Source organism: Emys orbicularis, chromosome 3 (assembly GCF_028017835.1).
Source record: "Emys orbicularis isolate rEmyOrb1 chromosome 3, rEmyOrb1.hap1, whole genome shotgun sequence".
Lineage (NCBI taxonomy): Eukaryota > Metazoa > Chordata > Testudines > Emydidae > Emys > Emys orbicularis.
Genome location: NC_088685.1, coordinates 180,883,246 through 180,907,814, shown reverse-complemented (window position 1 = coordinate 180,907,814; position 24,569 = coordinate 180,883,246). Strand labels below are relative to the sequence as shown.

At 43.6% G+C, this 24,569-nt stretch overlaps 1 protein-coding gene across 3 annotated transcripts in view; it reads right to left on the bottom strand.

Annotated features, from left to right (window-relative positions):
• Positions 1–731: 731 nt before the first annotated feature.
• Positions 732–24,569, bottom strand: part of EPAS1 (endothelial PAS domain protein 1) — a 159,668-nt gene continuing 135,830 nt past the window's right edge. Inside the window, exons 8-16 of one of the 3 annotated variants that reach the window (XM_065401544.1) lie at positions 20,408–20,555; positions 19,026–19,234; positions 18,480–18,670; positions 10,548–10,658; positions 8,017–8,501; positions 6,533–6,656; positions 6,311–6,428; positions 5,075–5,251; positions 732–3,086 (exon numbers count right to left, since the gene is read on the bottom strand). In XM_065401544.1, coding sequence (XP_065257616.1) covers positions 2,935–3,086; positions 5,075–5,251; positions 6,311–6,428; positions 6,533–6,656; positions 8,017–8,501; positions 10,548–10,658; positions 18,480–18,670; positions 19,026–19,234; positions 20,408–20,555 — 1,715 coding nt within the window. In that variant the 3' untranslated portion in view covers positions 732–2,934. The remainder of the gene's footprint in view (positions 3,087–5,074; positions 5,252–6,310; positions 6,429–6,532; positions 6,657–8,016; positions 8,502–10,547; positions 10,659–18,479; positions 18,671–19,025; positions 19,235–20,407; positions 20,556–24,569) is intronic. The other 2 variants (XM_065401545.1, XM_065401547.1) reach the window with 2 other exon arrangements.

Here is a 24,569-nt window from a genome sequence, read left to right as displayed (position 1 = left end):
GTAAAAACCTTAGGAAAAGAGCTGACATGCTTGTTGGCATTCCAATCTAAACCCTGGGGAGGGAGCTTGCATGAAGGTCCTGACATCTGAGACAGAAACTTCATCCAAGGCAGTGGGAGAAAAGAATTTATTAGGAAAATCATGATTCATAGAGGCACCCTGGTTGCTAGCAGTACGATAGGCTTGACTACTGTTGTCAAACACTACAAATCAAAGGTAAAAGTATAAGAGAATAAATGAATAAAAGTATAAAAGAATAAATGCAGTGAGTGGCAGTTCAGTGTCTAAGATCATTATCTACGGTACTCGTTAAATCAAACTATTGCATGTACTCACTCTGGCAAATTTCTATTGATTTTCTAAATTCAGTGGGTCATATTATACCCTAAGTTTTAAAACAGTCCCTATTGAAATAACAGTCAGATTCAATGGCATGATATGTTTGAAGGTATGGGAATTTATCTTTAACCCTCCGCATGCTGAGGGCTGGTCCAGGATCCGTTGAAGTTATTGAATGGAAACGTTGATAATACAACACCGTGTCTTTATGCCTTTGGTTGATGTTGCTCTAATATTCTTTTCTAGTTTTTAAATGTGGGTAGCTTTTGTTCTTCTTTCAAGCTTTTAAAGATCAATGCAAACCTTCATTTTCTATAAATAATTTAATAAATACTTTGTTTTACAATAATACATCAAGTGACAAATTCATAGCAAACAAGAGTCACAAAGAATTTCGGATCAGTATACTTTAATAAGGTATCAGTGTCAAAATACATTTCCTTATCAAGTTAAAGTTCCCATACAGTCATTATATTGTCAATAAAAATTCAGAAATATAGATCATAAAATAATGATGCTAGGTTTGGTTAATATTAAGCATGGAATATTTGAGTGTCTAGTAAACTGTTACGGTATAACATCTTTAATGCTGAAATTACACAAACAAACAAAAAATAAAAGAGCAATATTTAAGTGTCATTAACCCTTCAAGCACTCAAGTCATTACCACTGCAGATTTGTCAAAGCTGCTTTGCTAAGTATCATCAGATACTTTTGAATGTTTTTTTTTTCTCACTTAGCAATAGGTTCCTTTTAAAAGTAACTTATTTTTGGTAAAAAGTTCTCAAAGGTACTGAGGGACACTAATAACTTTTTTTTACATGTACCAACAACAGAAAAGGTTTTCAATTATTTTTTCAGTTTGTAAGTCTGTAAGGTTAAGTATCACTTAAACACAATGAGCTCTGAAGTGCTCAATGAACACAATGCTCCCTACCTGCAAATGTTAGTGCATAGTACAAAGGGATTTGATGGAACATAGACTTCAGTGGAGCTGGAAGTCTGAGTAGAATGGCTTTGAGTTTGGGGACAACTTTAAGGGCCAGATTTTCAGCTGGTGTAAACTGGCACTGATTTACATCAGTGGAGGATCTGTTAGCTTAGGGGCACGAGGAAATAGTTTGTCTTAACATGTCTACTATCGGGGATTTGGTCCTTGCCCTTCCTTTCTTGGTTTTCCACTGAACATCTAGACTTTACAGAGCAATATCATTACTCTTATTTTCCAACAAAGGCAAAGAGGTTTCCGGGAACAAAACTGAATCCTTGCCCTTTAAATAAATTCATGATAACAAGAGTTGTTTTTATGGTGGTTCTGAAGATGTCCGATTGCCTTATGACGACATACTGTAAGATTATGTGTACTTGAAAGGCTATCAACAATACAAGGAAAGCTAAAAATACTAAAGAAAACCCTCCCGGCCCAACACTCTTAACATCTTATTTTTACTAGGGTAACTCAGTAAAAGGCAAAGGGAAATACTATTTTAACTTTTATTTTTAATGTGTCATGAGTGTGGATTATGTTGCTATCTAGCATATAAAATGCACTCACAAAAAAGATCAACTTAATTGGTAATTAGCAGTGTTAGTACTGGCCTTTGGACAAATCCTTACAGTCCTGCAATATTGGCAACACCATCATGAGTGTTACCAGCGCTAGCCAAAAACAGCTTAAAAAGTGAGTATGGTTCTGGTTCTATGTCTTAGCCATAACAAAAGTACCAATACATAATAACCCAAACAGAAATTTCAAAAATTCAGTTACATTTTGTGTAAAAAAAGAAAAGAAATAGCCCCCTCCAAAAAAAACCCATGAAACCCCATCACAGATGAAGACCTAGGTGCAGAGCCTCTGCTAGCATACGACAATGTAGCTCTCTATACAGCAATAGAGCAACACCAGTTTCAGCAGCTGAGGATCTAGCCCATGTTAGGGAAACAAAGCTACACTGTGCAACTTTTGCAGATACCCACAAACTCTGCAGTTTACCCTTCACATTTCTTTCAGCAAATAGTATCTGATTTAGGGAGAGAGAGTCAGAAAGTGGTGGTGTGAGGTCTTTTATTTTTTTCCCCAAAGATGTTAATTTACAATATAATTAGTGCTGGGAAATAGAGAGTACAAACACAATAGGGGCATGGAGCATTTTAATTTAGAAGGTCAACACAAACTGTGGTTGGAAAGCAGATTTTTTTGTTTGTTTTCATTTATCTTTGGCAATAAAAATCAATCTTTGCAGTACAGGAGCCAAAGTATTAGAGAGACATTTACACCACAGTTTTGTTAGCATGAATACTGAAGAAAATGTCAGAGAATATAAATTACAAGTCAGGCAGGAGGGGAAATAATATAAATTTTCTAAAGAACACTTTTATTGAAATAGAGAAAAATACAGTAGATGTATATTTTTAATAAGAATAATAAAGTGAGTAACTTCAAAAAGGCCACTATTTGGTAATGTGGACAAGTTCAATACATAAGTAAAATCTTGTAAAAGTGTATTGGGTATTAGAAATTGTCTACTTGAAAAAATATATTTAAAAACTGACGCTGTTTTGAACAGTATAGGCCAAGGAATAGTGCAAGGTTACTCAGGTTGCCTGGTCAAGAGCTCTGAGCAAATCACATCCTTGCAGAAGTGTAGAACTGCCCAAAACAGGGACATTCACCTCACAGTCATATCTGGTCAATTCAGGCAACAAATAGGGTTCATAAGACTGCCCAAGCAGACGACTTGTCACTCCTGAAATAGAGTGTTAAAGAAAAAGTGTAAAATAGTGAATGATGCCTATCTAAACAGAGTGGGGAAGGTTAACTTTTCCCTCATTTAGCTTTCTTTGGTATTCTATAACATTCAGGCACCTGAAAACAGCATTACATCTTCCAGTTCAAATCTATGTATGCCAAACAACATTTAAAACTGAGAATAATCTCACATGTTGAAATTTTAGCAAGAAGTGAAACATGTTTTCTTTTCCTTGTCATTTAGATTTTCTTTTTTAAAGGGGAAATCATTCTAGTTCAAAACAGGAAACCTGTAGTAAACCACATAGTTTTCTGAATTAGCACCAATTGCAGTCATGTACCTCATCTAATTTTTTTTTAAAAAAGGACCATAAAATAAAGTCAAACCTACGTCTGCTGAACTATGACTCACTTCTGTGATTGTGCTGTTGTTGTAGTAAGCTGTTTGTTCATACTTTCAGTTGCAGGGAAAAATGTATGCACAAGCTGCCAAACATAAAATCACTCTGAAGTTACACAATTGTTACATTTATAACTATGAAAAAGAACTGCGATAATCATATTTAACGTTGCGCTATGTCATTTCAACTTTTATTCCTTTATTTACCAAGATTGATGGTGGGCGTCAGATTTTGTTGAGATCAAAGTTACGAAGTCCAAGTATATGGAGGAAAGGACAGTAAGAAATGGAGAGAATTCAGCTATAACTTGATATAAAGAGGACACAGACAGTACTGGGTGCTGGGAAAAGGCAATAGTGGACAAGTTTTCTCCACTCACTGTTGAAATTTGTTTTTTTTTTAATTCTTGTTAAATTTGTTTAGGAAGATTTTCATTACAGTCAGAAAAATGAACTGCTATAATGTCATTTAATGTGCCTGTTGAACTGTGAATCATGCACTAGCAAGGCATTGTAAGCCTGTTATTTTAGCCGATATATTTTAATACATTTGCTAAACAACAGTCCTTATTAAAGGAAAAATGGCTCTATCTGATGTTAGCGAGGTATAATTTTAGAGGAATGCGTGAGGCTTACTTACCCTTTGCCTAAATCTATATAGGTTTCCACTGACAGTTATGCCTTTGGACACTTATTTTGAAGCGTATCCACTCATGGGTTCTCAAGGATACAGATGCCAATGCATGGCCATTTAGATTTTCAACTTTGGATATTTAAAATTAATGCTTTTCAAGGGTCAGAGCCATCTCTCCTGCTTCTCTGGGGTTGGAATGCTCTAAATGCAGCAGAACCACCATCGATCCACTGCACAGGGGCTTACATGGTCACACAGAAGAGGAATAAGGTACAGGCTAGCAGGGGAGAGTTTGTGCATGACTAGTGGGTCTGCAACAATGTGGATGCACTGACTAAAATCAGGCCTGGTTAATGGCATTCCAGAAATGGCTATTTTGGCAGCTTCTATGCTACAATCTGATGGGAGGATTCTGAGCTGCCAGTTCATACAGAGTTCCCTGGTTCAATCTCCATTTAACTTAAGCGTCACACAGGGGGCAAAGTTGTTGGGTTGGATCACGTCGAATTCCATTTTTGGGGAGGAAGAATTTTATATAAGTACATACATGCATGGGGCTTCCTGTCGAGACTGTGCTGATGGGTGTTATTGAAATACTTGATTGATAGTGTGTGCAATATAAATGTTCATATTAAATGTACACACATATATATATTCAGAGAGAGAGAGAGAAAAAACAAAACACTGAGTTAAATTTATATGAAGTGTGTAAGTTTGTGCATAAGATATGGCCTAGAGACACACAGTTGTGGGATTTATGCACAAACTGTCAAACTAGATATAAACTTATATATATATTCAGAATTTCATCACTTCAGTATAATATGAACTATACAGATTTGGGCTGAAGTTCATTGTCCTCTAACTCCCCTTTATAAGCCATCAGTCCTCATATCTGTATTGAAACCAAAGAGCAAAACTGTTTTCTCATTTGTCTGTGATAGCCCCTTACCTGACTTTTTATGAGTTGGTTGAACATTGAAGTTCTGATAATGGGAATTGTAAAACTGAGGGGAGAATGCTGCTTTCTGATTATCACCAGGGCTTCCACATGAGAGTTGCTGCTGTCGCTGCTGCAGTTGGTTCATTGGTTGGCTCACACCTCTCTGTGAGTTACGAATAAACTCATCTAAAATTAAACGTGACAATTGGTTTTTAAAAATTACCTTTGTGTTACAATGTGCCAACATATCTTCCGGGAGCACAACTCCCGGGATTGAGCATCCCAGAGTCCTTGACTATAGTAATGAAAGTATAGCTGGCAAACTTTACTACATTGCTTCAAAGCTACGGCAGACCACCTTCACTGGTTAGTCAGTCACAGCTTCCCTGGAGCAGAGATTACATCACTGTGCCAAATGAGTGTGGCCATTTTGTGAGAGAGCTTAAGACCAGGAGGCTAGATTCAATCTTTTTTCACTTAAAGGATTAATGTGCTCACTGAATTATTTATACACAGTGTGTAGATTAAATTATTTGTTTCTTCCTAATAAGAATTCATTCAGAAATCTACAGTGGGTTTAGATAACCACCTTATTTTGATCACTCATCATTACCTGCACTTGAGGGTTCTTTCTTCAGAACCATTGACTGGCTAAACACTCTCCTAACCTAGTTGTGAATAAATGATGCTGCATATACCGGGATGGGTTGTATAACACAGTAGACCATTCTATTGTGACTGTCCTAAGTGCGGAGAAGAAGAATTGGAATTTTAATACTTCACACTAAGTTGATGTCTTAACACAGAAATCACACTTACTTTAGGCTGCCTTCCTGTGGCCTTGGACCTACTGCACAACAGTGGTTCATATTTAGAAGAATATCTTTGCAACCAGAAGGTATAAACTTTTTAAATGAAAACTCTGATGCTGTGGAAATTACTGGAAATACCAAAAGGCCACAGTGACCCTAAATCTGAGCTATAGTGGAACTATCACATCAGGCTCCCTGGGAAATAGAGAACCCCAGAACAATATATAAGCTTTCATTTACAGGACAATCCAACTCCGAGCACTGTTGACTGCATTAATAGTTGTTGGTCTATACATTTGGTTTATGGTAGTTCTTCTGCTTTTGGCATGAAAATGGCAGATATGATAATTTCTGCACAGAGTCTTTGTTTCTAGTGAAATGGTCCTAAAATAATATCTAGAAACGAACATTATAGAATCAATTTATGTCTTACCAGTAAGGACACTTGTGCTGAGGGACTTCTTTTCAGTAACCAATGAACAATTTTCACCTTTGAGAATTTTCATCCTTTTCCACATTAAATGAGATGGGTTCATCATTGACAAATCTGCCTGCAGTTGGATAAAGAAACCAGAAATAGACATAACTAATCAAAATGAAAACCCTTTTGTAATGGTCATTGTTTGAAGTGTCTGAATTCCTTATAACAGATTACCCCACTCAGCTGTTGAAATGGTTGATCTTCATAATCCATCTGTCGCTTCAGTTTCAAACTGTTGGCAAGAGCAATTCTTGCAGGGTTTATATCTATGCCCCGTTGCTCAAAACTGTCCAGTGATCTGTAAAGAAAAGACCCTTCCTTGAGTGAGTAGTTTGCAAATAAACTATTTGGGTCTGATTGATCTTTCAAAGCATTACGGTTCATTTGGCATAGGACGGTGGGACAGGCTACACTGCAAATGTAGGATTTTTCCTTGACAGCTAACCCAGTTGTCAGTACTCTTATTGCCATAATGCTTGGGAACTTTCAATATCAAGTGTTAATGAAAGTCCTGGTAATTCATTACCTCACAATCTAGAAGCAAAACCTTGATTGTGAAACAAAAATTGTATGACTTAGTAGGTAAAATTTTTAACAGGGATTAACCTGCCCTCCATTTTTGCAGGCACAATTATGGATCCACATGTTAGTGTTTGTGGACCAATATCTAGCTCTGTGGTTACATAGCCAAAAAGGCTAGCAACTGCATACAAGTAATTGATCCTGCAGGTATAAAACTGCACGTGCCCACACCCCTGAGATGGTTACAATTTTTTTAGCAAATGAAACCCACCATTTTGTACATCTTTAAAAGTATTAACAACCCTAAAGCACTTAGAGCACTTGTCATCTGTGAGTCCCAAAGAGCTTTACAAAGACCAGCCAGTATTTTTATCTCCATGTTACAAATCTAGAATCTGACGCACAAAGTTGTTAAGTGACCTGTCTGAACTGGACCACTGTGCTTCTATCCTGGTCCTTACCCTATGCTCATGATAGTAGTAATAAATATAAATAAGCTGTATTGAAAATCTGAAATTTAAGGAGGAGTTCTGTTTAACAATATGCTTAAGACTATTACTGAAGCTCTTTACCTACGGTATTTATATGGCCCCCATGACTGTAGTATCTGAGTGCATCAGTCTTTCATGTATTTGCCCTCCCACCAGCTCTATGAGGTACGGAAGTGCTATTACCTCCAACTTTACAAATGGGGAATGGAGGCTCAGAGGCTTGCCCAATGTCACACAGGAAGTCTGCGGCAGAGCAGGGAACTGAACCCAGCTCTCTGGCTACCCTGTAACCACTGGGCCATCCTTCTCCATGTCCTACCAGATCTGTTTCTGACATTGTCTGCGTCAGTAAAGCAGCTTTGCAAAACTGTTCTCTGGTTTTGTGATAGACATGTACATTTTCACAAATCCACACATCAGTACACTGATGATAATGGTGAAAATCAGCCCACTTCTGCTCCCATTCAAGTCAATGGAAGGGCAAAGCTGTTCACTTCAAAGGACAGCAGAATTGGGCTCCTAATATTCCATTCTGTTGAAACAAATAATTCCAGCAGAATGGGCAAATAGACTTTTTCAAGGTTTGCAGCACAGAAGTCTCAAGGAGAGATACACCTAACAGCTTGCATATTAGGACAGATTTACCTTTTCTTATATAAGGACATGTTGGGAGAGTGCACTGGTGGCCCTGATGATGAACTTGCTAAGGACCCACAGTATTTATCCATTAGTCTCCACTTAGCAGGAACATACTGTACTGGTGGATCAGGTGGCCACTGGGTGCTTGGTCTTCCAACCATTGAAGCCAGTGGTGTGCTGGCTCGCGCATGGTATGGTGGCAGTGAGGACTTGTTCGTGGTGTTGAAGGACACAGATGACAGAGGTCCACGACCAGGATTCATGTTTTTATTTGACATCTGTTGGCAGTATTTCTCCAAGAGGAACTGATTCTGAGAGGCAGGAGCAAGGGGCTGGAAAATGGTACTCATGCTACTTAAACTTTGCTGGGTGTTTTGTGCATTTTCAGGAAGAGGACGTTCTTCTTGGCAGATTGGACTCAGCTGGAAATCTTCTCCATCCATGGGAATGTAAGGAGCCAGGGTTTCAAGATCCAGCTCATTGAAATCAGTCTGTACAAATAATAATAATAAAAAGCACATGGCAATTAATGTGTACATGGAAGATGAAATTTCAGTAAATGTAAGACTGAAGAATTATTATACCTGCTGTATAGCTAAGAGTCACCTGAATTTACTTAAATGAAATACTGAAAGTGGCAGATCCTTATTTAAAGATGCGTGTAATTTCCATACTGAAATGTCTGTTTTCATGAATTATATACTTGTTTCTGAAATCACCAGGGATAAGGTTGCAGGGCAGATGAGAAACAGCAATCAAGATTGAAAATCATGCTACACCAGTCATGCTACCATATGCACAGTACTTTCTGAAGGCTGATGCCCCAATGCAGTTTGGGAGGTCAATGTGGGTTGAACTGGAGCAGATGTTCCACTGGGCTTTGAATAACTTGTCTGCTTAAGTGTGGCACATAATTCAACTTCACACCACTCCTGACTAATGGAAAATAAGTTATTCAAAATCTAATTGCATAGAAAATGTGTATCAAAACCACAAAAGGCCTATTAAACACAGTTCACAGGACATTAACACATTTGCAGGACATTAACACATTCATTTCTATATTTTTTCAGTGGGGGTGCTGACTGCATCTAAATGTTGCATCTTCCACGCAGAAGCAACTCAACCTAGAAGCAGGAAGAGAGCTTCCCATCCACCCAGATCAGCAACACCCTCTCCTCCTATTTCCATCACAGCAACAGTCCCAGATCTAGCCCTTACAAGCCCCAGGTCCACCGGGAGGATTCAGATGACCATCAGGAGGAGCTGCAAGCAGGGCAGAAAGGTCTCATATGCCCTTGAAGTCATCTGAGCAAACTGATGTTGAATTGTTTCTGGTAACAATTATTTCTATTGTGCTCCAGTTCTCACACAATGTTTGCCCTCCTTCCCCCTTGCCTGCCTAGCATTTCACTCTCCTTCTCTACCCATCCTCTGTTGCTGTCACTGCTCTGTTATGTCAAAACTTAGACTGTAAGCTCTCCAGGGCAGGGACTGTGCCTTTTCTTATCTAGAACACTTTAAATAACAATCCTCCCCCTAACTATGGTGTATACAAAGGGAGTGTCTGTGCTCACAAAGTTGCTACCGAAGCATGGAGAGAAGTAGTCTAAAAAGAGGTCTCAGGCCTTTTATTTGGAAGCAGTTTTCAATCAATTTCCATGTCGCTTTTTTATCAGTTATGAACCCAGCAAAAGGAGAAGGAAATAGACTGAGTCCAAAGTGATTATTCTGATTTTGCCATTGGGGTGTGTGTGACATGTAACGTGTGCACTTCCCTGTCCCCGCCTTGTTGCATGTTTCCTGGTTGCCCATCAGTGTTTTGAAAAGCTATTTTTCACTGTTTAATTGAAGATACAGGTCTATGCCAAACAAACATGAATGAAAAGATTTGCTTCGTAGTTAAGTCTAAAATTCACTTGCACACTCTCACAAGGGCTGTATGTGCATGTGCAAACCAAGGGCTGTCTGTCGCAAGTTGGAGGCATTCGTATGTGCATAAACGTTTTTTGTGCATGTGCTTTTGAAAATCTTTCCTGTAATCTCCTAGGTTTACCCATTTGACTGGAGCTCAGCAAGCTGACCTCATGGCAGGCATTTCTACTTCTAGCAGTGGCAGCTCCAACTGGAGAAGTTTGGATCATTTCCACTGTGCCTGTCTCAATTTGTGCACAGATCAGTCCTCAAGTGTTAACCTAGTTTTTAAGCTGTAGCTGAAAGAACTAGAGTTCATTATAGTCCCTGCATCATATAACCTCCCCTAGGAGGAGCAACGTTAAATTCCAGATGGAGTCCTGCTGGCACAGGATCTTGAGGAGATGCACTCAATCAGCAAACTTCGCAGCTTGCCCGCTTTCCATTCATCTCCATACTCTTTCTTGGCTACACTGACCCTCTCTGGATCTTCTTGAGGAATGGGAACCGTGAGCAGCATTGAGAATTAAGTGCTGTATTACAATAGCATGGTCATCCATAGTACTGGTTATGGGAGAATTGTTTCATCGCTTGTGGGCAAGAAAATACTACTGTCCTCTGACCTGGGAGTTGCACTGGTTCTTTGACTCTGTGTCCATGGCAAAGAGCTTCTCAATCACCTCAATCTTAAGATCTTCATCTAAGGAGCTGTAATAGTCTTCTGGGCTGCTTGGCTGCACAGGAATAAAAAAGAAGCCTTTAAGAAGCAGCTAGATTATCACAGTACTTGATTTTGATATGGTGCTGTCAGTGCACTGTGCTGTAATGAACATTAGCTATGCAAAACAAACAACAAGACTGGGTCTACAGCTTCTCCACAAACTAAATATTCTACTCAACTCTAATAAACACACACTAGTCTCCAACAGAAAAAATGGCTACCTACCTTTCGTACCTGTTGTTCTTCAATGTGTGTTGGTCATGTCCATTCTATTCTAGGTGTGCGCGTGCCCACCTGCGTGGCTGTCGGAGATTTTGCTTTAGCGGTATCTGTAGGGCCGGCTGTGGCACCCTCTGAAGTGCCGTGCTCATGCCACGGTATATCAGGTGCCACCAGCCCTATGTCCTCTCTGTTCCTTCCTGCCAACAACTCCGACTGAGGGGCACAAGGGCAGGTAACAGAATTGACATGAACAACACATCTCTAAGAACAACAGTTACAGAAGGTAGGTAAATGTTTTTTCTTCTTCGAGTGCTTGCTCATGTCAATTCCATTCTAGGTGACTCACAAGCAGATTCAACAGAGGTGGGTTCGGAGTTCACAATCTTGCAGTTTGCAGCACTGCTCTGCAAAAGCCAGCATAGTCTCGAGCATCCTGGGTCAGCGTGTAGTGTGACGGAAATGTGGGGACTGACGACCAGGTTGTGGCCTGACAGATCTCTTGGATCGGCACCTGCGCCAGGAAGGCAGCTGACGATGCCTGCACCATAGTCGAATGAGCCACCACGATCACTGGCGGGGGCACCTTCACCAGCTTGTAGCTGCAGCGGATGCAGGCCATGATCCAAGACGAGATTCTCTGGGCTGACACTGGGCAACCTTTCATCCTGTCAGCAATAGCAACAAACAACTGTGTTGACTTATGGAACGGCTTTATTCTATCAGTGTAGAAGGTCAGCGCCCATCTGACATCCAAGGTATGCAGCTTGCACTCCTCATCCTTCACATAAGGCTTCGGACAAAGCACTGGTAGGTAAATGTCCTGACCAGTGTGGAACTGGGAGATGACCTTGGGCAGAAAGGCCGGGTGCGGACACAGCTGGACTTTGTCCTTACAGAAGACCATGTAGGGCAGCTCTGACATGAGCACCCTGGTTTTGGACCCCCTATAGGCCGAAGTTATAGTGACCAAGAAGGAGACCTTGCAGGAGGCAGCAGGAAGCCAAGGGCTTGAAGGGGGAATCAGGAGTCTGGACAGCACAAGATTCAGGTCCCAAAGGGGGGACCAGGTCTCGGACATGCGGGTAAAGGCGCTCCACACCTTTCAGGAAGCGCACCGTCATGGGATGGATGAAGACTGACTGGCCTTGAAGTGGAAGGGAGAACGTCGAAATGGCTGCCAGGTGTACCTTGATCGAAGATAGTGACAGATCCTGATGCTTAAGGTGCAGTAAATAGTCCAGGATGTCCTGCAGCAGGGCCTCTTCCACATGAATGTGTCGGCCCGATACCCAACATGTGAACCACTTCCACTGTGCCACATATGTACCTCTCGTGGATGGTTTTCTGCTGCCCAGCAGGAATGCTGGACACCAGCAGAACACCCCCATTCGTCCGTACTCAGCCACGCAGCAGCCAAGCCATCAAGTGCAGCGACTCCAGGTTTGGGTGCAGCAGGTTGCTGTGGTTCTGGGACAGCAGATCCAGCCGAAGAGGCAGCTGCAGCAGGGTGGCTGCCAAGAGTCTCAGCAGCATGCCGAACCAGTGTTGACGAGGCCACACCAGTGTTATGAGGATGATCGTCACTTTGTCTTGCTTTACCTTGAGCAGGACTCTGTGGATTAACGGCACCAGCAGGAAGGCGTACATCAGCGCTCCCGACCACAGGATCAGGAAGGCGTCCAACAGGGAGCCCTTGTCTCTGCCCAGCAGAGAACAGAACACGTGGCACTTTCTGTTCTGCCAGGATGAGAACAGGTCCACCTGGAGAGTCCCCCACCTGCGGAAGATCAGGCTGACCACCTCCAGATGGAGTGACCATTCGTGGCGAGACAAGAAGGTCCTGCTGAGGTGATCTGCCAGGATGTTCTTGGCTCCGGGCAGGTGGGCAGCTATCAGATGAACGGCATGTCACACACAAAAATCCCAGAGGCTGAGCGCTTCCTGACAAAGGGCCAAAGACCTAGCTCTGCCCTGCCTGTTGATGTATTGTCCGTCAGGACCTGCACCACCCTGCCCTTCAGGTGGGGCAAGAATGCCTGGCAGGCCCGGTGAACTGCTCTGAGCTCCCTGACGTTGATATGAAAGGCCAGATCGCTGTGTAGCCAGTGGCCCTGGGTGCTGAGATCGCCCAGATGGGCTTCTCAGCCCAGGTCCGACGTGTCCTAGACCAGGGTAAGGGACGGAGATAAGGACACGAAGGGAACCCCCTGCAGCACCGACTTGGGATCCAGCCACTACTCCAAGGATGAGAGGACATGGCTTGGCACGGTGACCACTCGGTCCAAGGTGTGCCTGCTGGGGATATAGACTGAGGCCAGCCACGCCTGCAGAGGTCATAGATGAAGACAGGCATGGCTGACAACGTATGTGCACGCGAATGTGTGGCCCATTAGTCGCAGGCACATGTGGGCTGTGGTAAGCGGATGGCTCTTCGTGTGGGCAATCAAGTCTGAAATGGCCTGGAAGCGCACTTCCGGAAGGAAGGCCCTGGCTCACGTGGAGTCGAGAACTGCTCCGATAAACTCTATGAGCTGGACCAGCGTTAATGTGGACTTTTCTGCATTTATTAACAGGCCTAGATCATTGCAGATGGACCACACCAGATTGAGGCTCTGTTGGACCTGCTCCGGAGACTTGCCCTTGATGAGCCAGTCGTTGAGATACAGGAAGATTTGGACACCTCAACTTCTCAGGTAATCCGCTACCAGCGCCACACACTTTGTGAGCACCCTGAGGGCTGAGGACAGGCCAAAGGGTAACGCTGTGAACTGGAAGTGACGCCCAGCCACTATAAACGCAGGAAGCGCTTGTGGCCCAGGAATATGGAGACATGAAAGTAAGCATCCTTTAAGTTGAGAGTGGTGTACCAGCCCCCCAGATCCAGGGAAGGGATGATGGAGGGCAGGGAGACCATGCGGAACTTCAACTTCTTGAGAGACTTGTTGAGGCCATGCAGATCCCTTTTGGCCTTTGGGATTAGGAAGTACAATCCTCATCCTTCCATGTCCCAAGGAACCTCCAAGCCCTGGAGTTTCTCTACCTCCTGAACGAGGAGTTGCTCGTGAGAAGGGTCCCTGAAGAGGGACGGGAAAATGAGGGGGTGGGAAGGAGGGGTGGGAAGGAGGGGCGGCCAAGAACTGCAGGGTATAGCCCCGAGCCACTATGTCCAGGACCCAGAGGTCCGATGTAATCCACGACCGATCACTTCTGGCCCCCTGGTTCCTTGGGGGCCCCAGACTGGGCTCACGAGCGGGAGGAAGAAAGGCAACGATGACTGAAACTAGCATCCCTTCTCCATGTAGGTCCCTGACGAGGTTGCCAGAGTGTTGGCCGGAAGGGCTTCCTGGCTGATTGTGGCCTGTGCATGCCCAACGAGCGAAGGGTAGCCCTAGTGTCCTTCAAACCATGCAGCTTGGCATCCATTTGATCCGAGAACAGACCAACTCTGTCAAAGGGGAGGTCCTGGATCGAGGCCTGCATCTCCTGGGAGAGGCCTGCTGTCTGGAGCCAGAAATTACGTTGCATGACTACCACCGATGTGACCACCCTTGCCGCCGAGTCCACCACGTTCCATGCAGTCTGCAGGGAGCATCTGGCCACCATCATACCCTTCTCCACCAGAGTTGCAAACTCTTGGGCCAAACCCTGAGGGAGGGATTCCTGGAACTTTTTGAGACCGTCCCAGAGATTAAAATTGTACCAGCCCTGCAGGGCCTGATGGTTCACCACCCAAAATTGCAGGCTGGAGGTGGAATAAATTTTTCTCTGAAATAAATCAAGTTTCTTAGCCTCTTTGTGTTTGGGAGTCGAGGAGGTGGGGACCTGCTTGTCTTTTTCATTGGCTGCAAATACAACCAGTGAGCCCGGGGGCAGGTGGGTATAGAGGTATTCAAAATCTTTGGCCGGCACAAAGTATTTTTTCTCAGCCCGTTTTGAGGTGGGCGGGATGAAGTAGTGGGTCTGCCACAAGGCCTTAGCTATCTTGAGGACTCCCTCATGCACAAGCAGGGCAACCTGGGAACACGTAGAGGCCGAGAGGATGTTGAAGAGGGTGTCCTCCTGCTCTGCCATCTCCTGTACCTCAAGCCGAAAGTCCTCGGCCACGCACCGGAGAAGGTCTTGATGTTCCCTGTCATCTGGTGGGCTAGCTCTGGAAGGTCCCGTGACCGCCTCGTCTGGGGATGACGAGGAAGACTGGACCTCCGGTGGAGGTGCTGGGGTCTTGACCACTGTTGGAGAAAGAGGCTTTTGGGGTGGGAACAGGTTCCTCCACCCTGACCTCAGAACGGGCTTTCGGTACCAGGTCCAGTGCCGGTGGCGCCACCGTCCGATCTTCCATCGCAGGCACTGAGGAGTGCTGTGAAGGAGGCATCATCACAACCAGTACGCCCCACGTGCTCCAAGAAGGCCACTGCGCTGCCGCCATTGAGGGGCACCAGTGCCCAGTGATGCCGATGAGACCATGGCGACGGGCTTTACTGGCCCTCCATACAGGAGGAACCCCCTTCCGGTAACTGGGAAGGAGCAGTCGAATTCTGTGTTTGTTTGCTGGTCATGGATACTGGTGACCATTGCCCGGGCATAACTCAACGGTAACTGGAGTGTGGAGAGTGCTATCAGTGCCGGAAGGACTGGTACTGGGACAGGGAACGTTCCCACCATGCTAGTGATCAGGACCGAAGCCTAGAGGATGACCGTCGAGACAGCGAGTGATGATGGGAATAGAAAGGGGAGCGTCGACCCCATACCAGAGAGTAGCACCATGGGGATCTGGAAGCTCACCTGGGTGACTGACGACACAATTGGGATCTGCCCCTGGATTCCCAATGTGGCAGCGATGATCAATGTCTTCTATCTGGTGACCAGTGTTGTTCCCCTGTCTCCTGAGGAGTCTTAACGGTGGGCTTGCCCTCTTTGGGAGCCTTAGCCAGGTCCTGCGGCACTATTCAGAGCAGGTGGAGACCTGTACTCTCTCTGCACTGGGGGAGCGTGGGATGACGAAGGTGCAGACAGGAGTGTGGGTCCCATACCACTCCCAGGAGTCAGTGGCAGACCCTTAATGGGGCTGGGCGCCCCAGCTGGGGAGGTACGATTGCGTAGCTCTGGAATAGTCTGGCGGGCAGGCCCGAGTCCCTTGGTAGATGACACCTGGGTCTTCTTGCTCAGTGCCAAGGAGCACTTCTTGGCCTTTTTCTTCGGCACCAGCAAAGGTGAACAGTGCCAGTAGGAGTCGGGTCCTGGCGGTGCGCTGCGCATGGAGGCCAAGGCACTTGGTGTGACCTGTCTGGGTGGCTTGGAAGCCAGGCGGAGGGAAGACTCCATCAGGAGAGCCCTGAGGCAGATGTCTTGCTCTTTCTGGGTGCGGGGACAAAAGTTTTTGAAGCCCCGCCACTGCCCCTTAATGTGTGACCAACATGGGCAGTAAGAATGAACTGAGAGGGCGTAGGGCCGGCGGCACCTGATATATCCAGCATGAGCGCAGCACTCCAGATAGGGTTGCCAGGTGTCTGGTTTTCGACCAGAACACCCAGTCAAAAAGGGACCCTGGAGGCTTTGGTCAGCACTGCTGACCAGGCCGTTAAAAGTCCCGTCGGCGGTGCAGCAGGGCTAAGGCAGGCTCCTTGCCTGCCGTGGCTCGGCGCAGCTCCTGGAAGCAGCGGCATGTCCCCCCTCCAGCTCCTATGCGTAGGGGCAGCCGGGGTGTTCCGCACACTGCCCCCGCCCCAACTGCCAGCTCTGAAGCTCCCATTGGCCGGGAACCACGGCCAATGGGAGCTGCGGGGGCGGTGCCTGCGGATGGGGCAGCTAGCAGAGCCGCTTGGCTGCGCCTCCGCGTAGGAGCCAGAGGAGGAACATGGCACTGCTTCCGGGAGCTACCTAAGGTAAGTGCCACATGGAGCCTGCACCCCAAGCCCCTCATCCCCAGCCCCACCCCCGCACCCACACCTAACCCCCTGCCTCAGGCCTGATCCTAATCCTGCACTCCGATCCCCTCGGTCCCATTCTGGAGCACCCTTCTGCATCCCAAACCCCTCATTTCCAGCCCCAGCCCCACCCCAGAGCCCACACCCCCAGCCGGAGCCCTCCCCCCCTCTGTGCCTGAATCCCCTGCCCCAGCCCTGATCCCCCTCCTGCACCCCAAATCCCTCATCCCCAACCCCACACCAGAGTCTGCATCCCCAGCCAGAGCCCTCACCCCCCCTGTACCCCTACCCCAGCCCAGAGCCCCCTTCTGCACCCGGAACTCCTCATTTCTGGTCCCACCCTGGAACCCGCACCCCCAGTCCAGAGCCCATACCCCTCCCAACTCCCTGCCTCAGCTGGAGCCCCCTCCCATACTCCGAACCCCTCAGCTCCACCCCCCAGCCTGGAGTCCCTCTTGCACACCAAACCCCTGCCCCAGCCTGGTGAAAGTGAATGAGTGAGGGTGGGGAGAGCGAGCGGGTGGAGCAGGGCGGGGCCTCGGATGAGGGGCTCTGCAGGGGGTGGGGCAAGGTTGTTCAGTTTTGTGCAAGTAGAAAGTTGGCAACCCTAACTCCAGAGGTCGCCACAGCTGGCCCTACGGGTACCGCTAAGGCAAAATCTCCGACGGACGCGCACCTGGGCGTGCGCACACCTAGAATGGAATCAACATGAGCAAGCACTCGAAGAAGTTTATTACTTTTATCACTAAGAAATGGTGAAAAGTGTTGCATGCGATAATGATAGAAATGGTCTACCATATGGATATAGTGTAAAAATAAATTTAAACTGACAATGTGAGACATCCCCTCTTAAATGGCTCTGAAGAGGAAAGGGGTAAGCAGGGGCTCAGGCTTTCCTCTTCCAGCATTTACAAAATAAATGGGGCATCCTGCAGGAATGACCTGCTGGCTATGCTAAGTCAGCACTTTCCAACTTCTAGGGGGCAATTATGCTAGTTTAATCAGACTAAACTCTCATGTGTTCCAGTCAGTGCAGTGTCTACTGCCTCTCATTCAGTTGTGCACCATCCAGCTTAGTTCAGAGCAAACCAAGTTTTCGGTTAGAGAGTACACAAATGAATGGATGGCAAACAGCAGCAGTTCACTGAGGCCCAGCACAGAGCAAGGAGGGACAGAGGAAATCCATGGTACCAGCCTGAAAAGCCTTAAGTGCCAGGACTGGTACATGTACCAGTAGTTGGGAACCACTGAAATATGGCTACAGCTTCTACCTAATGAACAAATGAAGGTAATATGCCAGGATTTTTGTTAAAGGGGTATTGATAATGGCTGCACTATCTAATAGCAGCCTTTTACTGGCTAATCCACCTAGAAGTAGTGGTGGCTTGGTCTAGCAGCTGTACATAGGATGTTTTAATGAAAGAAGACTAGTGTGAGGGTGGCAGGGAAATAGGTATTAAGCGCAGGGGCTAGCCCCGATTTATGATCCTCATTATTTTGTTCAATGTGTATACAGTACAATGTGTGTATAGTTACTTCGGTCACTTCATAAGTACGAGACCACTACTGTACACATGTACCTCCCACTGATGTTGATGGGAGTTACATACAAAACATCACACTCCATTTATTTACCTTGCAGTTTGTAGATTAGATAATTTAATTTTCAGTTCAAAGGTCTTTCTTACCGTTGAACAGCTGCTGTTGCTACTTGCACTTGGAGTACTACTGCCTGGTGCAACTTGGGGCACAGTAAATGATGGCATAGTCAGCTTTTCACCTTGGGAAGTATGGGTCTTCACTTCCACTGGCCACTGTTTGTTTAGAGTCAAAACAACAGCTTTGTTGTAGATAGAGGCTTCCTCAAAATTCTGTGTCCCTGAACAGACATTAACAAGATTGACAAATTCTTTCAGCCTGACAATTCTGTTGTGCTATGACACATTAGCAGCTATTTAATAAATAAGCAAGCAAGCATCTCCCAGTTGCCATGTGCATGTTTCACATTCTAAGGTTTTAGTATAAATCAAGAAAAAATAATAGGCCTGATTGTCATCTGGCTCACAGAATTTTTTCATTGGTGTGAGTCCTTTGACTTCTATGGAGTCACACCGGATTTTCCCAAGTGCAAGGAAGAGCAAGATCAGTCCCATGGTGGTTCTTTGCATTTGTTAAAACAAGAAGTATTTTGTGGTTATTTTTTATTGCATGCTGCTTGATGCTACAGTACTAACCAAAATCCAGAGAAATAATGGCATCGCCTGGTGTGGGTGCCAATTGAGCAAGCTCCTCCGGTTCTTCCTTCAGTTTTGTGAACAAGAAGTCACTCTTCTCGGTCACTGGGACCCCATTATCAAAAATAGTATTCATTGTCAGCAGGTGAGGCTTAAACAGAGATTCCGTCTGGTCCATTGAGAACACAATGTCATTCTTCTCAATTTCACTAACAAGGCAATTAGATCTGTTAGACATTTTGCACTCTAAAACAAAGTCAGTGTATAAACAGTTAATGAACTGTTACAACTTTAAGGCACAGGCCAACATTTTCATAACTGCCACTAATTTTTGGTGCCTAACGTGAGACAACTGGAGCTGGAGTTGCTGAGCACCCAGAACTTAATTTGAAGCAAAGAGGAACTGCAGTTGCTCAATAATTCTGGGAGATGATTCACCACTGTTACTCCAGTTTTATAGGTGTGTAATTAATATAGTAATGACCCAGATCAGTTTCACTCTACAAGATTGCAGTTTTTGGCCTAGTCTATGACCACAATATTTAATTTTGCCAACAGTAGATCACTTTGTGGTCCTGACTTTGCTGAGGAAAACTACCATATATACTTGTTCATAAGCCGAATATTTTGGTAAAAAAGTGACATATCAAAGAGCGGGGGGGTCGGCTTATAAACGGGTCTACGCCAAAATGTGATGATTTTAAACTCTATGGAATCATTGAATTAAATATCTAATACATTGTCGTTTTGTTTACCTGGAGCGTTTGTAGGCATGGAGCCCCTCAGCTCCCATTGGCTGGGAATGGTGAATCGCGGCCACAGGGAGCTGAGGGGCTCCATGCCTGCACACACTCCAGGTAAACAAAACGTCCCAACCCGCCAGTGGCTTACCCTGACGGCCAGGAGCCAAAGTTTGCCAACCCCTGAAATATAGGGTCAGCTTATGAAAGGGTCATACAGTTTTTGCTATTTTTACCTAACCATCTTGGGGGGTCGGCTTATAAACGAACGGGCTAATGAACGAGTATATACGGCACTTCTTCCTGGTGATATTTACAAGAGATTAGGCTTAAAACTTCTTTGCTCCACCTGGTAGCAAGCAATTATTCCAAATCTTCCATGCAGGTTTTATATCTGGTCCTCCCAACAGACTAGAAATTCTACTGCATGCAAATAAAAGCCTTCTGCAGGCATGTGTCAATAGATTTTGTATCAAATAGACATTATCGAAAGAAAAAGTCCAACAGTTGTGTTTGATCTATCTTGCTTGGCGAAGTTGGTTTCAGAATATCGAAGTAAAATACACCTTTCAAAAATTCCCCTAATTGCCTGTGTTACAGCATAGATGTTCATAAGCACTTTTTGGGTTCTGTATAACTTACCTCAGTACATAGTTGACACAGACAATACACTGAGGTTGTAGGTTGCGTGTATTGTAAATGACAGTTCCTTGAGTCTCCAGCCATACGTATCCACCATGCTTTGCAAGCATTCGGTACTGGCCAGTTACTACTTGACCTTTTGCACACACTATCAAATAGGAGAAAATATAAATAATGTAGCAGCATTATAAGAATGCAATATATAAACATAGCACGCCGCTTAAACCAGTAAGACTGCTTTTGAGTTTTAGTCATGTAACATGGCAGCACTATAATTAAAGCTATTTGCTGATAAATGTCTGATTATCTTATTTTTTAACTGTAAATGTTAAAGCCAACATTTTCAAAAGTGGACACTACTTCTGGAGGCTCAATGTGAGAGAGTTCAAGTTAGGTGCCCAAAATCAGTAGCTACTGATTGCATATGTATACTGTATGTAGACTAGTCTAAGGCCAAGCATAGGTGCCTACAGTTAGGCTCCTCAGACCATATTTAGGCATCTAAAGAAGTGGACTGATTTTCAAAAGTGCTGAACACCCATCAGTTGCTTTTTATTCAGGTGTCTATGAACTTAGGAGCCCAACATTAGGTGCCCCCCCCCTTTTTTTTTTTTTTAAATCTTAGCCTAAATTGTATATATTTTCCTTCCTCGTGCCTTGGAATCTATGACATCAACTCCAGATATACATTCCTGATATATTTTGTTATTGTTGAAAATAAGGAGGCATGGTGTTACTATGCTGACATTGATCTTACAGCAAAAGGGAAAGAAAAGAAAAACATTTTCAAAGCTGTCAAAGTGACATAAATGAAGAATTATTAGTGGTACTGTTTTGTCAGTAGAGAAAATGGAGAGTTGAATTGTTCTGCTTTTCTGGCTGTTTGGCCTACGCAATCATCATTATTTCTCTGTAATATTTCCTTTTAACCTGCCAGTCTCCAGCTAAGACTTAGATGAAGGTCAAACAATGCTTACAGGACAATGTAATACTTCCATGTAACATCCGGGGTCACACAAAAGACAGAATCAAGCTTTGTTTGTACAAAAACATTGTACAAAAAAAGTACAGTTCAGATTTAGAGTTTGATCTGGATGCTTTACAAATACTTGTATATATCTCCTAAATAAGATATCTATGGTACTCAGAGATAGGCAAGATGTTTCAGTGTAGAGTTCTTGGCATTTGAGAATTTAAGTTTTTAGGATGTTTTACTTGGTGTCAATCTTCCATTTTCCTCAAAGCAGCTAATATGGACTGTATCTTCCATTCAAGTAACAGTCTTTCTCCCAACTGACAATAACTTTCTATCCATGTTAATAATAATATTGCAATCCATACTAGCACATAAGCACTCACCATTGGGTTTAAAGTTTGCACAATCAGGCCCTTTTGGCAAAATTTCCCCTTTAAGCACCTTTTAATTGTAATAACGTTATTTAATCGCAATTAAACTGATGTACTAAAGGCCAATTGTAGTTGGACTTGATCCTACAGTCTTTGCACAGGGAAAAATCCTATATACGTGGCCATTGTAGAAACTATTGAAGCACAAGTCTTTCCTGCACAACCACAACAGAAGTGGGCCCATTACATTTATGAAATAAAATAAAGGTAGCATACTCAAAGGTATTTAAGTGCCTAACTCCCTTTGATTCCAATGCGGGGTAGGCACTTAAGTATCTTTGTGAACCCCACTATAAGTGTTTGTGGGTCATTTATAGTGTTTCTCTTCCTGTCTCTAAAGTTTTTTTTCCCTAGGAATATTTCATCATCCTTCATTTAATTTATTTAGACTTTTTTAATTTAGACAAAATATAAGATTATTGTTTTTGATTAAATATGTTTTTGATTAAATGTGTGGAACAAAATCAAAAGGTTTTGCCTTTAGTATGTTTCAGAGACTGTTCTGCTCTGCTTGTGAAACATAATTACATTGGCTTCCTAATCATCAGCTCTTCAATAAGAGTCATATTAAGGGCGCCTGTTACATTACAGGAAAGCTTTTCACTGCTTTAATCTCCCCCCCCCCCAAAGCACATCATGTTCTGATACAAAGAGTGGCAGAACGCTTTCTTTGGAGCAACACTATAAATTACTAATGCACTTGAATTTTGTCTTTCAGTTATCTAGCCATATGCCTTCAGTCTGATTTCCAAGTTGTTAGAAAGTTAAAAGCATTTTATTTTAAATACGTTACCAAAATATTACATCTCTATCTCATACAACATTAATTAGATCATCACACTGAAGAATAAACAAAAAATATTATCTTCAGTTACTTTTTGTTGCCTTTAATTGTTGACAAAGCTTTTTTTTAATTGCTGTCATACATTTGAAATAGATGCAAAATATGATACAACTGACTTGGTCTGTCAAACTTCTATGTACTTCCCATTGACATGTCTCAGATGGCCAGAGCCAGCTCCCCATGGAAGTCAATGGCAAAATTCCAATTGTTTTTAATGGGAAGGCCCTAAATGGAAATAGTTCTAGAATATTAAGTGTGTGGTTGGAAAATATAGCTTTGCAGTGAATCTTTTGTGCAAAGACAAAGATTTTCATCTCTTCCTCACATAACTGGTAAAAGAGTGGGTATGTTAAACCCTGCAAAATTAAATTCTAATCTTGCATTTGATGACAACCAATTAAGTCTTATACTGTATATGAAGCTATACTTGCAGCCAAGAACACAAACAGTACTACAGTTTAGTTCAGCACAGGGTCATTACCTCATCTGAAAACAACATTACAGTATTGTAAAACTGCAACAAGTGTGTCAGTGGTGTCACCAGTAAATCAGGGGAGTAGTTCTGTTTCCATCTTAAAGGCTCATTTTAGATCTGTTCATTCAACCTTCAAACTTTTTTCCCCTTCCTAATTATAGTGGTTGATTACCTTCTTGTAATGAAAAATAAATCCTGCTCTAGAACTCGATTCTTTTCTTTGTTTGGTAACATGACATTGTTAGCATTGATGTATTCAGAATCAGTGGGTATATTATAGTGTGATTATACTTGTCTCCTGTAGAAAGCATAGTTAGATTAAATAAAATTTGGATGTCTAATATATTTAGCATGGAGTTTTATTTTTATTTTGCATTTTGAATTATTACTTTGCAGGTCTGCTAGGAGAAGAATTTTGTGAAGCATTGATCAAAACAGCTAGGAGAATTCTCCAGAAGAAATTGTTTTAACTTTTAAAAAAGGATAATTATGTGTCATCTATATCTGATCTATTACCATTAGATTACTCAATGTGTGTTAGAAATCACAGAACATAACTCATGAATATCCACCCAGTTTCTCAAAAGGTCACAAGGGCTTCCATGTTCAATGAGGGCCTGCTGGTTCCCAGGTGGCTGATTGTTCATGGCTTGCTATTCATATTGCCCCAGCCATACGGGCTTCTTTAAGAAGTGCCTGGAGGCATTTGCCTCAGCAAGACGCAATGGGCCAAATTTTCTGGTGATGTAAAGTGACATGGCTCTTGTCGAGGTTATTGGAGTTGCACTAATTTACATCACCATAGAATTTGGGCCAATGCCTGTAAAGGGCAGAATGCATCAGCTATGCTAACCTGGGACTAAATACAGTGTATATGCTTCCCCACACAGAGACTGTGGGGCTACTCTTAGTATTATAGGGCCTGATCCTACACATTTATTACTAGATGTAGTGCTCACAGCTGTGAGTAACCCTATAAGGCTGCAGTGGGATTCTTTTTATAAATAACCACTTCTGGGTCTTCCCACTGACTTCAACATGCTTCTGGATTAGGCGCTACGTTGAGGGCTTAAGTGACGCACAGGCTTTATGCTGGCCCTGTGCATGGAGTCGATCTGACCCCGTTAGAACAAGGAGCAGCCTCCACTGGTGGCTTATTTTATTTCCTCTCTGGTGCGATTTCAATATAAACTGTAGATGGTTACTTTTATTGATCTCTGGGATTTAAAAAACAACTTAATGCAACATAGCCACCGATTGCTCATGATGCCTCCTAATCAGATATCTCAGAATACATAGCTTGCTTGAGTGGAGACAATATCATTAATTGCTCACCCCTGTAAAAGACCTAATTTGTTTTGGGGAATTCAAAATTTTTAAAAAAAGACAAAACCACATGAATGGATTGACAGCAGCAGGCTAATGGAGAACAAATA